The following is a 14718-nucleotide window of genomic DNA, read 5'->3' as shown; positions in this document are numbered from 1 at the left end:
TTATCTTAATTAATGGGTACGCTGACCTGTGTTGGGTTTGGGGCCTGGAGCATGGAGGCAGGGTGAGATTGGGGAGAAATTTTCTATTAACCGTCATCGTTATTATAATCATCACTGCCACTATCAGCATCATCTAAATGCACTGTTTTGATATAACCGTAAACATCCTGAAGCTCATCGAACAAAGTAAGTGCTTCCTTCTTGAGATTGTGACATGGATATAAAACAATAAAGCATCGTGACATGTGCACTGTTTTAGCGTGACGCGTTTTGGATATAAGTCCTCAAGTCTTAGCCGATGGTTTGAAGTTGATGTGCCGCAACATGGCCTCTGATAAAACGGATGTAAAGATGTAAAAACTCTTCAGAACTACAGTCTCTTCCTTAGAGGACATTGTAATTCTGTGGAGGATTTGCATTATCTGCAAGATTTGGACATGCCCTCTAACATGTTGAACATCATTAAAAAACTCCTGTATAAATTCAGAGACTGATGGAGGAACCACATCTGTGAACTGCAGGAAAGACACAAAAGAAGAGCCAAATTTACAGATGTTGCAGACTTTATTTAAAAACAAATGAGAATAATGACAGATTCTGTATTTCAAAACACAAGATTCTCCACCTTCACCACACACTAAAGGAATGAACAAACCTGAATCCCAATATCGCCCAGGAAATAAAGGGACTAGCTTCGCCACCACTGTGCAACCTGTAGAGAACAAACCTCAGTCTGTGAAAAAGGAAAAAGAAACCAATCAAGCTGGAAGAAAAATGTGTATTTGTTGTGGAGGAGGACACCTGCTGGATGTATGTGCACAGTCTGGAAAAATTGTACACGAGAAGAAGATAACCTTCTTAAAGAAAAATGGCATCTGGTTTGGCTGTTTGTGTATAGGACACGTCAGTAAAATTGTAGCAAAAGGATTTCCTGTTCCAAGTGTGGCCAGAAACATCAAACTATCCTCCACAAAGAAGCTGTACCTTAGGAACAGACTGCTAGGAATACACAGCCACACGTGGACAATATATTGTTGTCAAGTGGTTTTTCAGGGACTGGAGACCAGGAATGTAAACTCCCCATTGTGCCAGTTCAAGTAAAGTCAAAGAAAGGAATCAAAATCACAACAACATATTCTTTCTATATCCATGAGTATTCAGTATTAAGTGTCCAAGAAGGTTGTCCAAAAATGTTTAAGCCTTCTTAAAAGTAGATTTCAGAGGGATGCACCATTTTATTCAGAATAAAAATATTCATGAATGAACTTTTGGCTAAAAGTTATGCAGAGAAGGTGCCTGAAGAGGAGCTGGATCGTAATGATGGTATATCATACCACAGTGTTTACCATCCCACTAGGAATGAAAAATCAGGATCGTGTTAGACTGTGGAGCTGGTTATCAAGGTACCTCTTTGAATGCTCGGCTTCTACAGGGACCTGGGGCCTCATTTATCAAACTGTGCGTAGAAAAGCAAACTACAGGTGGCATCTGCGGCGCAAGAAGGAAATGTGGCGCCCTTCATCTTTCAGATTTATGAAAGTGTGGACACACACGTCCTACGCCTGTTTCCTTTTATAAATCAGAAACAACTCTAAAGCGGCCGCATGGGGGGAACGCCTTCCCACACCCACATGGTGGCTATAAATGGTCAGCTGAACACCTATAATAATATTTATCACATCATTTTCATGATGGCTCGGGAGGGAAAAAGAGGGAAGAATTGGAATTATTTGGGGTATGAGACTGAGATCCTGATGGATCATGTTGAAAAGGTGGGCACGGTGTGGGCATTGCTTGTGTCAGAAAGGCAGAATAGTGGCAGCCAGTGGCATATGCTGTCATTGCAGTGTCAGAAGGGAAGACACGCCAGAGGTATTGGAACGTGTGGCTGGATATTTCAGTCGGTAGGACATCCGTCTGCCATGCAGGAGACCGAAGTTCGAATCCCACAGTGGTAAATCGCTATGGAGAAAAGTGTCTGCTAAATGATAGTAAGGGTAGCGGTAATTTAGTCATTTGTTTAAATTTATAAAATAAATATGTACAGATACATCTGAGATTGGTACCAGTTTAGTTAGTGTTAAATAATATTTCTTTCTAGTTGCTGGGTGCTCCAGCTGGATGGGCGGTGCAGAGGTACACAATCACCGCTATTAACGAGGTGGCCAAAGAGTTGCGAGAAATAAAGACTGTCTGGACAGAAATTAGGACAACAATAAGAAAGCATTGTGCAAGAATAAACAAATAAAAGGAAATCCACCTCTTGTGTGTTTCATTAGCGTTGTATCACTTCTAGACCCAGGAAAAGTGCCAACTCTCACGCATTGGCCGTGAGACTCACGCATTTGAGTGAATCCTCACACTCTCACGCTAATCCTCTGATTTCTCATGCTGAAATGTACATCAAGAGCAAACTCGGCTAATCGAGAGGTTCTGGAAATTCAGTGGCCCGCGTTACTTTTAGGCTGGTGAAACAACTAAATAAGTAGGTGGGAATGGGCCTACGATATGATCTGTCTGAGAAGGATAAATAATAATGATGTACGGATCAATAGTGAAATATCTATTTATCCTACACCAACATTTATATAACTAAACTTCCAGGATAAGGAGGAACTACTACTTCTTGTGCGTGTCATAGGCATGTCGCGTCGCAGCAGCGTGGTTCATCCACCGATCAGTCCAACACGCAGTGATTAGTGGAGATATTTCAGCTTCACGAACAGCAACGATGCGCAGTTTGATGTGTGTGTGAAGCCAACAAACTTCATTAAACATCAGAGAATCTACCATAACACAAAAGCAGATGTGATGAAGCTAAAGAGGAGAGGAGGCAGACAGGTGCTGCTAGGGCAGAGACAGATGTTACTCTGAGTCCTTTGGTGCTGCAGGCAGGAATAATACCAGGTGCTATCAGTGGGATAAAATGTGGAGCTGGTGGATCCTGTATGTGTAGCAATGTTACTGGTTTTTGGGGAAGTGATTTCTGTCTGCCTGCTGCTAGATTTAAGTTTTGTGTTGTTTAAACAACAGGAGCCCCTTCAATATTAACACTAAGGCTTCCTGTTTTGTTCAGATGTGCAGTAATAAATATCAGTCACTCATTACTTACAGCTGAGCTTATTCGAGATCTATCTGTTGAGCCTGAAAAAAGACTTTCGTGATCAATAACTTATGCCTACACAGACTGAAGGCAGGGGCGTTGTTAGACATAGGATTATACAGGGGCCCCCATTACTCATACACTCTAAAAAGAAATGTTTTGGATCCAAAAAAAAAAAAAAAAAACACTCAACAGTTTGCATTAGTGTTTTTGAGTTATGACAACTTCTTGTGAAATTATTTTCAACCAACATACTACATTAAGTTAAATAAATGACCTTTTCCTCTATAATCAAAGGCATTTTTAATTACCACTCACTCAATAATTACTAGCATAAACACATGTTTTTAAGTTGATTACTCATAAAAATCAAGGTGTGCCAAAATGTTTTCTGCATTCTTTAAAAGGAATTTTTAAGTGTTATGAACTAAATTGAACTAGAGGTTTTTAAGTTGATTACCATTTAAAATAAAAGTTGTTCCAATTAGATTTTCCTCAGCAAATTTGAACTTTTTCATGTTTTTGTTCCTGCATTAGTTTGCAAGAAATCAATTGGTTCAACAACAAAATTGTTTGACAATTAACTTTTTTGTTTTAAACTGTAGCTGTGTTTTTGAACACACAACATTTAAATCTTGAAAAAAACAACAACAACATAGATTTAAAGTGCCCCAGAAATTATTGATAAACAAAACTGTCCTTATTGCTTTGCGAAATTAAGCAGTAAGCACACTTAGTTATGCTATCACAGCAAAGTTATAGGCCTTTACATATTTAAAATCACAGTGCCTAACCTGTAAATCTGTTAAATTTAAAAGCATATTGTGAAACATATTTAAACACTTTGTAATAATACAGTAAAGTTCTTAACAAGTGCTCTTTAAACATTAACTTTCAATGGCCACCAATCTTCTAAAGGTCCAAAAAAAAAATAATTCTTTGAAACAATATGAAAAATGTTAACAGAACGCTTGGTCATCTATCAGTACACCACTTTGAGGGTGAAATGATGGTGTAGTATAAAAGACTGAGCTGGTTCTAAGGGTAGTATAGAAGATACTACATCTTGGACAGCTCAAAACATCTTAAACAATTGTGACCTGCTCAAAACCTGAGTCTCCAGTGAGATAACATCAAAGTCAAGACATGTGTGATGAAACTCTCCTAAGTTGTTATACGTAGTAAGCCCATAGCATTCATTCCCAAAAATAAAAAAAACTGTATTCTTTGTATCTTACCCTGTAAAAGTCCCTCCGTGGACTAAAATATGTGTTTCTTTAAACAACATCTTTGTTTTGTCAGCTGTCAATACAAGAAATACATATGAATATACAGCATTTCAAACGCAACTTGACAAAGAAACAATCTCAAAGTTTGCCTTGTGTTTCCTTTTCTGTCACACCATCAGTTTTAAAGCGTCCTCAGTAGACTTCAAACTCCAAAACAACATAATCTGATAGTGCTGTGAAACACGGGAAATGTTCAGAAAATACCATTCTTGAGACTCATTACTTTTGCACTGGCTTGCAGTCCATCAATTTCAAGGAACAGCTTCTGAAAAACTTCAAATGTGTATTTATGTTCCTTGCTATAGCACAAATTCAGAGCATATATTATGCCCATCAGCAAAGCACAGCACCTTGGGATATCCTTTTACCTCCAGGATTTTGGTTCCCTCAACCACAATGGTTGCTGTCTTGTGGTCAGATCCTGGGGTGGAGCGGTCACCGATAATAGCAATTTTCATCACATGCCCAACAAGGCCTGCCTCAAACTCTTCTGTGTCCTTGAAAAGCAAATAAAAAGAAAGGTTAGCATGTTAGAAATACTAAATTGAGCGATTACTGGTGGCCTTTTAGTTATTCTTAGTGAATTCAGTTGATCAATGGAACCAATACTTATTTCACTTTTAACACTTAACACACACTCAAACACACACGGTAATGGTAAGATAATGCATGCCTGTTTTTCTTTTACTAAAAACAGCAAGTTCTATGACCATATTGGCCTGCTCTACTAATTGATTGAAAAATATTAATATTTATTGTGTTTTTTTTCTTTATCTTGACAGGCGAGGCAGTGCCTCACCTGCCTCCCCTGACCGCACGTCACTGTATGGTAGGTAGGCAAACTTGGGTAATTTGTCCCCTGGCGACACAGAATCAGAATGGGAGGCCTTTGGGTATTGAAAGCACTGAAGTCAAATAACATGATCCTCACAAAAGAACCAGGCACATCCTAGTAGGTGTACGCCCAGAGTAGCTTGTAAAGAACAGTGTCTTTAACTTAAGTGTTCCTGGCAGGCAAACTGGTGTTAGGTTGGATTGAAGGATCAGCGCCTTCTATGATTATTTCTTTTAATTTCCTTTTTACATCTCCTTTTTTCTGTCCCCTCTGGTCAGGTCCAGCAAGATTAAACAAGCTTCATAATTCAAAATAAGATTATCAGGATGAGCCTTCCCTTGGCAAAGCAAATTTTTGTGGCACAACACAACAGCCAGACCCTTATTCTGTCTGCTACCATGCTGGACAGGACTTTCTATTCTAATTGTCATGTGGGGGCTTAGGCTGTTTATCATATTTTCCCAAATCATTTGAATCGGTCTGCACTCCAAGCATTTCAGTATGCTATTTTATTCGTTTTGGAAATCCATTTTAATGTCCTTTTTTGCAAATTAATTAAAAATTAAACATTGAATACTTAGATGACAGTTTGAGGTTTGTTCAGTAATTATTTTTAGCATCTGCTGTGCTGCACCGCTAATCTACACTGACTCAAATTTGGGTACATGATTTCAGATCTGTCGTGAGATTTGATTGTACGTTCATGTCCAAATTGATGAATGCCAAACCATGCGTAGAAATGGTCGTGTGCACAGACTTCCATCGTACGTTCATTTAATAAATAAGGGTCATAGATAAGGGAGACATTGAGGGATCTAAGCATAGCATTTGTAGGATACACACTCAGGTTTTGCCATATAAAGTTCTCTGTCCTACAGACTGGATTCACACATGAACATGTATTCAATGCAAATGAGAATCCTAAAGGCAAACTCTATGATTGGAGGACACAGGACTGAGGAATTTTCTTTGTTTAAACCCTATATAAGACAAAACGCCACATCAGGCCTTTAGGTCTTCGTTCTGGTTTTGGGACCTCCAGATTTTGCTGCAGAAAACTGTTTTGATGTCTGAACTTTTGTAACAAACTTCTTTTTATTATTCAAGTCAGTGTCCAGAGACGTTTTTGCCTGAAAGCCAATTTTTCCACATCTCCTGATCAAGATACATCAAATCCATCTGTGTTTACATATTTTTCGGACTTTGTGAAACTGATCTTTGAATTATTTGTTGTCTTAACTGTGTTTGTTGGTGATAGAAATGGTTTTGCTGAGCTAGAAGCTGAGATTCTGGACTTTCTGTGGTTACCACACATGTTTAGTTGCACATCTGACGTAACACCCGGAAACAAGAGGTTAACCCCTTAACTCCCGGCAGCGGAGGCTGTAGGTGCAGTCAAGCTAAAATTGAAAGTTTAGAGAATTTATAGGCCAACAATCTGCATAATGAAGCACTAAAGGTGCATGGATGGAAGTTATTGTGCATATTGTGAATATTTCGCTCTCCTCACCATCTAGAAGCTGTGAGATTCTAATCCTGCTTTCTGTCTTTTCACCTGATGCTGATATTCATCACATATTGTTCCTTCTGTTTTTAGAAGGAAGCAGCTTCACAGCTTTAAATTCATCCTGCTGACTTTTTACCTTTTAGTTAGTAAATCCTAAAATTTTTATCCTTCTTTCTCATACATATTTGATTTTATAAATACATATGAAGAAATATTTTAACTGTTACTGTTTATGTGTTTAGTGCAGGGGTCTGCAGCCTTTTCAATCCAAAGAGCCATTTTCCCTCAGCCAGCTAAATAAAACTCCTTTAGAGCTGCAAGGCAAAGGCAACTTAATACATATATATATATATATATATATATATATATATATATATATATATAGATAGATAGATAGATAGATAGATAGATAGATAGATAGATAGATAGATAGAAAGATAGAAAGAAGAAAAACATAAAACCTTTATAAAAAAGCGGATAAACAGACTTTCTTCTAAGAGATGTAGATATTTGTGGAAAATGATGTACAAGAAAAAAAAGTCCCTGGTTTCCAACCTAATGACAAGAAAGACAGATTTAAAAAAATATTTTAGCCACATATCTAGAGGCATTGTGGAAGGTCCAGAGAGCCGCTTGCAGCTTCAGGGTCGCAGGTTGGAGACCCCTGATGTAGTGTTTGTAAAACAAATATTACTGCATTTTCTTTATGTAGCTGTAGGCCTTCTTTTAAAGGAAAGAGACATTTTGTGCGTAACAATGCGATTAATCGCAGCATGTCATGCAATTAGTCGCGATTAAAAATTTTAATCGTTGCCCAGCACTAATATATATATATATATATATATATATATATATATATATATATATATACATCATTGTCTATTAATCGCCAAAATAGAGGGCCTTGAATGTTAGAAATTTTATTCTGTCTTCAAGACTCTGTTTCTTTATCGTTTCACAAGCTTCCAAAATATGGTTGCTTTTTGACAACAAGTGCAGGGGGTTTGCAAGGCATCAGCTAGTTTGGCTGTACCCTGACCTTTCTCCCATGCTTGTTCTCCATCGGCATGTCCGCTGGCTGAGATGACACTTGTAGCAAAACTGCTACTCCTGGGATTGTGTTTCTTAGTTGTTGGCTTCGACTTTGTCTTTGTTCAGAGTTTGATTCCAAGACATCTCCAAAAAGTGAATCATTACTAACTCTTGCTTGCCAGCTGATGAAAATTACTAGGTCTGTAAATCAAACTCCCTTTTTTGTTTTGGATTTCATATGTGTGACATGGCCACCGTTCTTTCAGTTTGAATTGGAATTTATAGATGACACTCTTCATATTACTAGGGCTGTTTCTCTCATCCATAAAAGCCACGTCTCTCATCTTAGTCTGAGACATGCTTTGCTGATTAACTAGCATTTTTGTTATCTCATTTTGCCGCTGCATATTGCACAGGCCATCGGACATACCAGCAGGCTGGGACTGAGGAAGGGATGCTGTTGTGTTGCCTGCTTAAACAGGTAAAACCCTGACTTCCTGCTTAACAGTTTGTGGGGGTGGGGGTGAGGTAAGGTTCATGCACCTCTATGTGCATATACATGACTTTGTATATACACATAGAGGTTCACCTTCAGTTTACAAGAGTCCTCCATGCCATCCCTACCCTGGCCTCTCTTCACATATTCATTTATGCCATTTTTATTTTCTTCACAGTCTGCATGAGCTCTTATTTTGGCTTCTACATGAGTACTTCTGGGATGCTATCACTAGGTTTTACATCATCTTCATCGTCTCCAGCTCCTTCTTTGTTCTCAACATCATCTTCCTTAAGAACACTGCAATGTCTGACGGGCCCAATCCTGTTTCTTGACAAACCAGTCTGATTATCTTCCTTGTTATCGTCATCAAAATCTATTTCTGCATTGGGCTGCTTGAATTCTCTAAAGAATGTAGCAAAGATGTGCAAAAACTCTTCTTTAATTACCTGGCCATTTACTCTGACCTTCTCTAGCATTTCTACCTCGTCCTTTTTACGAGTAAGTTGAGCCAATTTTCTTCTCCTTTTAGCTTTAAACCTTTTTTAGTTTTTCTTTCATTGCCTTAGCAGTAAGCTTTGGCGACCTCTTTTGGCTGTCAGCTGCATCCATTATCTGGAGTGGCTGCTAAGATTCTTATAAACCGTCGCCTTATATTTTTTTTTTTCAATTTGACTGCTTCTTCCCTTTCTTTTAGGAACTATTAACACATGCACTCTTGAAGAACCCACTGCAGTCTATAAGCATGTTGCTTTCGAACTTACGTGCTTGATTCTGACAGAAGGATGCTGGAAATGGAAATCCTTACAGGCTCTTATTCACTTTCTTGTAGCATGTGCACAAGGTTATATGACCTTGTTTTTTTTTTGTTTTTTTGTTTTTTTGTATTGATTGTTTTCTTTGTAAATGTGTGTATATATGTATGTTTTGAGTGTTTGCTTTTACATCCTGCAGTGGACTGGCAATCTGGCCAGGATGTGCCCTGCCTCTCACCTAGTACTTACCGAGTTACTGATCACTGGGATCAAGAAATGTTCATGTACAGTGATACATGTTTAAGGTAAAAACGCTTTGTTATAAAAACTGTTTGAGGTAAGTATGGTTATATATATGGTTATTCTATGCATACTTTATGGAAATTCATTTAGATGTCAATGTAAAGCAATGTTTATAAAATAAAAAACAAGAAAATTAGCATAATTTATGGAAGCATAAAGCTGCCACCCAAATAAAATAAATAAATGGGAACAAAATACATTTCACATTTTTACAATAAGATTGATCACATTTTTACAATAAACTATCATGTTATAACGTGACATGTTTCACGTTTTTACAATAAAATTATCAAGCTAAAGTCCTAATTTGTTTTTAATTTGGGGTGACAGCTCTACGCTTCTGTAGTATCTTACATTTATTATCAATTATTTTGTTAGATGTGTTCTTGGTAAAAACATAGTTGTTGTTCACATAAATATGCAAAATATGATAAAATATCAGGAATTTGACATCACAGCTAAGCCTGTTGCAGTCATTTCTAACTGTCTGACTGGTCAAACGTAAGTGGTCAAAGCAACATTTCACATTTCAATGAAAGTGCCGCCAAACTAGCGTGAGTTATATGAGGTGGTAAATCACTATGTTTTGCCTGAAGGTCATGATTTACCCTCCTCTGCTCTCTAGGAAACTCAAAATAGTGGCCTGTGTTTTCAGGGGTGTGGCTTTTAACTTTACTTTTGATTGACGGATTTGACCTCCATTAGGATGGCTTGAAATTGTTAAGGGGCGGGGCAAAATATAAACGTTATTTCCCAATCGAGTTCAGGGGCTTAGAGCTGTTTGGGCTCATTTCCGCTCTGTTGTGGCCGTTTGTAAAGAAGAGAAGACCGACAACTGCCGTCATGTCCAACAACAATGCCAGCAGCAACTTAATTGTTGCTCAAAGGGCCGTGAAGCAGCTTCGATTAGAGGCCAGTATTCGGAGGATCAAGGTACGAACTCCCCAATGACACACAAACACGGAAGACTTGTGTTGAATGGCGGAGACAAAGTGGAAATGTCACAGAGCAGACTCCGTTCGTCATAGATGCAACAGTTTGTCACAAAAAGTTGCACCCAATAAATATATGTAGGTTTTTGTTTTCTGTCATGTGTAAAATAGGAATTAGTTTCTCTGTTTATGTACTAAGCCACTTCTCGACAGAACCGTAACGCTCATATGTCAAAATCTCCTTGTTTTAGTTTTAAAGGGAAACGAGCTAACTTATTTCTGGGGAAAATGCCAGACTAGACACACCCGCCCGTGTGTGTTACTCCGTTGCTTGCAAATAGTATGCAAAAAAGAAAAGAGCCGTTAGTCTGCGTAGGGAAATGAGAAAATGAGCTGTGCCCGAGTTTGGAGCCGAATATTCTGTTTATAGTGTTGATGTTTTCACACACTCACGCCATATGTGCGACTCTGCAGGTGTCCCAGGCTGCTGCTGATCTGAGAAACTTCTGCTTGCAAAATGCTTCCAAGGACCCTCTTCTGATGGGAGTCCCTTCCAGTGATAATCCCTTCAGACCCCCAAAATCCTGCTCACTGTTCTGAGGTAGGCTGGCCTATTGCTTCAGCAAGGTTCCCAGATGGAAGAACCCTAATTTCTACAGTTTATTACACTAGTAAGGAGCTTAATGCCACGTTCACTTTCAGTTTATATTTTAATTCATTATGTATTTGGGGCCCTGCAATGGACTGGTGACCTGTCCACGGTGTACCCTGCCTCTCATCTGCTAAATGCTGGGTTAGGCTCCAGCTTCCCCGAGATCCTTAACTGGATGAAGCGATATAGACGATGGATGGATAGGTGTTTGGGATGAAGGGATATTTAAAGTCTCTTTAACACATTTTTAATACATAGTTAAATTTTTCAAATTTTTTAGTTGAATTTTTGGTGAATAACTTGTCACAATTGACTAATTAAATTCCGTTTGAGCTATTATTGTTGCTGTTTGGACTGGTTGGACTCTCTTTTTGTATTTAATCAATCTATTGTTTGCATTAAGTGTAATTATGCTTCATATACACTATTCACAAAAAGATAAGGATATTCATCTTTTTTATATGTTGTCAGAATCCACCTAAAATGTACTGTACCCTTTACGAGTGAACTTAATTTGACCTCTAAACTTGTAAATGCACATGTACATCTGTTCAAAGTTTCAGTACTTATTGCTTAACATGCTGTTCTCTAACAAGGTGATCCTAGAGAAATGTCTGAAGCATGAATCAAGCACCTAACACATGACGATTTATTGAGAAATTTACATTTTATCATGTGTTATGCCCACCATTGTTGTAAGCTTTTGGTTAAATAATTTTTTCAGATTAAGAAAATAATAATACATGATTCTACTCACAAATGCCACATTCGCTTTCCATTGTTTTCCACATTCAATTTACCAAAAAATTTAAAATATCACCAACTTTTTGTGAGCGATGTAAATGTACTATTTTTGTCTTTTATGTGTGCGACAGAGAATTAATGTGATTTTAGAGGTTTATGGGAACAAACATCCAAAGCACAGTAACGATTTGGATACGTTATCAATTAAGTATTTTTTAAGGAAAATGTCATTTTTGTAAAAATCTTTATTTATTTATTTTTTTAAAAATGCTTCAATCCCTGTAAATTTTGGCTTGAAATATTAAAGGAGGGATCAGGACATGCTGAAGTTGTGGCTAGTTTTGCTTCAGATAGTCGCAAACAACCCAGTATTCCTGTTTGGTTTATTCCTGTTTCAGTTCTATTACAGAGAACTGAAGTTACTCACTTTAATTTTTTCTTAGGGACAGTCCTGTAAAGCTGTACCTCAGGACCAAAACAGCCAAGTAATGTTTTTCTGGGAGCAAAAGAAAAAAAAAAAAAAAAAAACAAACAAACAAACACACACACAAAAAGTATGTTTTTGGTCAGATCAGAGGACTCAGTCCTCAAGACTTGGACTGAGCTGCCGGCTTCCATGCCGGCTGGTAAATTGGATCCATCATGTCTCTCTTTATCTCTCGATTTGTACTCATGTTACTCTTATGCCTCCATGTGAGACCCTGCAGTTAGAAAACTTGTTTTTTCCTTATCAAATCTAAATAAGGGCACTGCATATGCCTGTAGCCTGAAGCATATAGCACCCAGTGAAAATTCAGGTGCCCACCTGGGTGTTATATTTATATAAGTGCTGATTATAGATGAAGCCAATAAATGCAAAGGTTCATTTGATGAAACAGGAAAACCAACTGTACCCTTTTTCATTGGAGACAGAAGCCAGATGACTGTCAGTCACTGTTAGGGTTTATTTCTTTAGTATATATAAGGAACTTCGTTCTCCAGAAAGACTCTCAACTCTCACGGTAGATTTTTCTTCAAGAAAATTGCTGCAGTGTAGAATTTCCTTTCCTGTTCGGCTCAGCATTTTAGCCCAGGTTTTCTTTCAAATAGCTGCAAATCAAGGCCAGAAAGAGAACATATCCCTGCTAATTTGTTTTGATTTGTTGTCTTACAAAATAGGAAATGTTGCTTAGTACAAACAGCTTACTCTTAGTTTAAAATCACTTGTATATGTATAAGTGGTTAAGTGAAGTTATCCTCTTGTAATGTTTTGTAGTTGGTATGTAACACTATGACATTTTTAAGTTACATTTTTGTCTTGTCATCACACTAGCTGTTACTAATAAAATGAAATATTTTTTTTCCATTAAGCTCTTGGTACCAGACGTCCCATGGGTGGAACATGACAAATAAATATGTATTTTACTCAATCTGCCTTCTAAGTACCTACACTTTTCCTACATCATTGAAAAGCTCAAATTCTTGAGATCTGAATGATGCATATCATTCCAAACTACAATCATAACTGTAGATTCAGTAAACATTTATTTCAGACCAGGTGCAAATCTTTGAAGCTAAACTGTACTCCAGTAATAAAACCAGTCCTGTTACATTAGCAATGGGCCAAAAAAAAGTAGTTCAGTTAAAAATGTTGGTCCACAATGAGAAAACTGCAGGATTTCAAGGGGTTAAGGTCCCCCTTTGACATTAAACCACTTGAGCAGAATATAATTCAGCCATGAAAATAAGTCTTCTTCAATTTTCTCTGTTTTCTGTCAGCAGCACGAGGAACATGAAGGATTTCTGGATTCTTCTGCAAACTCTCTCTTCACTTCTGAATGATGTCAACGCAGATTTGTCAACACCTCATCTTGAGATGATGCACATGGTGCTCATGGGTTTGAAGGGGAGGGGGCATTTGTTTGCCAAAACTAATGGTATCACAACTCCCATCTGTTACCTTAAAGCAGAGCTAAACTCTACATGTTCAACAAATGACGAACAGAAAATGTTCTCAACACTAACCTGATTAATGATTAATTTTGGTTTACCCAGTGCTCAACATGTCCATGCTTGATTTACTGACTTCAACATGGTCTGTATTCAGTCAGTAAAACAGGAACTTTCCTCTGTTATTTTGAGTGGCATGCAAAGGAATAATCACATAGATTTAATCCAGGTGCTGTTAAGGAATAGAAACATGTCATATAAAACACTACAGAAAAACTAGTAACGTTTTGCTGACATCCCAGGACCATTTTAACGAAACTGGTGCCTTCAGCTGCTCCCATATTAGAGACTATGTTAAATGCATTATGTTAATCTTGAGGTACTACAACATAGAGTAACCCCATCTGCTAAGGGTATGTGATTGATGAATTAACTTTAATCCAATGTTCTTTCTATATATAAATATATGCAACAGCCTGTTAAAGTTTCTTTTCTTTTTGTGTACATGTTGCATCTCTGTGAAGAAAATAAGGCCTTTCACAGTTTGGATAGTGGTAGCGAGTTTAATTCACTTTAGATGCAAAAATGTTTCTACCTGTTGAAATCCTTCATATTTTGTATGTATTTAATGAATCGTGCTGCAGTGGCTTGTTGCTTTAATTTTTTTCCACACTGGATTCACACTCCAATCAACCAAATCCTTTACTGCTGTCAGCTTGTATCTTTCTGAAAGTTAAATGACTTTTTCCAGACACTGATAAAATGCTGCATGTGGTTTTAAAAATCAAACCTGTGTGCAAATAGCAAAAGAAGAAAAATATTTGAATGTAACATGTAATGTGGTTCAAATTTTCTGTGCATTTTATGACATAAGCCCTCAGTTTAGTGCTTCAGTGAAAGCAGTCACATGAATTGGAGCATTTTCACTAATATCATCCATGAAGAATCAGAGGTAATTGGATAGAGTGGCTCTCATTTGTGACAGTTATCTGCTGAACTCAGTTTATTTGATCTAATAAAAATGTACTATGGTATGTGTTTGTGTTGACATGCCAGAAATTTGCAGGACATCACCAGAATCACTAAGTGAACTTGCTTGGACCGATTTATTGATAAATGTGATATATTTGTAAAGAAGAAA

The 14718-nt window shown here is 37.6% G+C and overlaps 2 protein-coding genes across 4 annotated transcripts in view; one reads left to right on the top strand and one right to left on the bottom strand.

Moving 5' to 3' along the window:
* Positions 1-4264: 4264 nt before the first annotated feature.
* The window catches only part of LOC121637708, a 33816-nt gene continuing 23362 nt past the window's right edge, over positions 4265-14718 (bottom strand). Inside the window, exons 7-8 of one of the 2 annotated variants that reach the window (XR_006009928.1) lie at positions 4761-4889; positions 4265-4405 (exon numbers count right to left, since the gene is read on the bottom strand). Coding sequence is in view for 1 of the 2 variants with exons in the window: in XM_041981937.1 (XP_041837871.1) it covers positions 4850-4889 (40 nt within the window). In the remaining variant the exon portion in view is untranslated. Of the gene's footprint in view, positions 4406-4753; positions 4890-14718 lie in introns of those variants that run through there. The other variant, XM_041981937.1, reaches the window with a different exon arrangement.
* On the top strand, positions 10100-14603 carry si:ch211-286b5.5 (uncharacterized protein LOC100003596 homolog). 2 transcript variants are annotated; one of them, XM_041981944.1, is made up of 3 exons: positions 10100-10253; positions 10727-10853; positions 13407-14603. In XM_041981944.1, the coding sequence occupies exons 1-2, from the start codon at positions 10164-10166 to the stop codon at positions 10850-10852; spliced, it is 216 nt and encodes a 71-aa protein (XP_041837878.1). In that variant the 5' UTR covers positions 10100-10163; the 3' UTR covers position 10853; positions 13407-14603. The 2 variants fall into 2 exon arrangements, with proteins under 2 accessions (XP_041837878.1, XP_041837876.1); XM_041981942.1 differs by having other exon boundaries at positions 10101-10253; positions 13410-14603.

The sequence above is a fragment of the Melanotaenia boesemani genome, chromosome 4 (assembly GCF_017639745.1).
Source record: "Melanotaenia boesemani isolate fMelBoe1 chromosome 4, fMelBoe1.pri, whole genome shotgun sequence".
NCBI lineage: Eukaryota > Metazoa > Chordata > Actinopteri > Atheriniformes > Melanotaeniidae > Melanotaenia > Melanotaenia boesemani.
This window is presented reverse-complemented; position numbering and strand designations above follow the sequence as displayed.

Bases quoted from the DNA above. Each gene is read 5' to 3' on its own strand.
- si:ch211-286b5.5 (XM_041981944.1), top strand. From the start codon at position 10,164: ATGTCCAACAACAATGCCAGCAGCAACTTAATTGTTGCTCAAAGGGCC. The intron at 10,254-10,726 runs GTACGAACTCCC...GCGACTCTGCAG, and splicing joins CCAGTATTCGGAGGATCAAG to GTGTCCCAGGCTGCTGCTGA.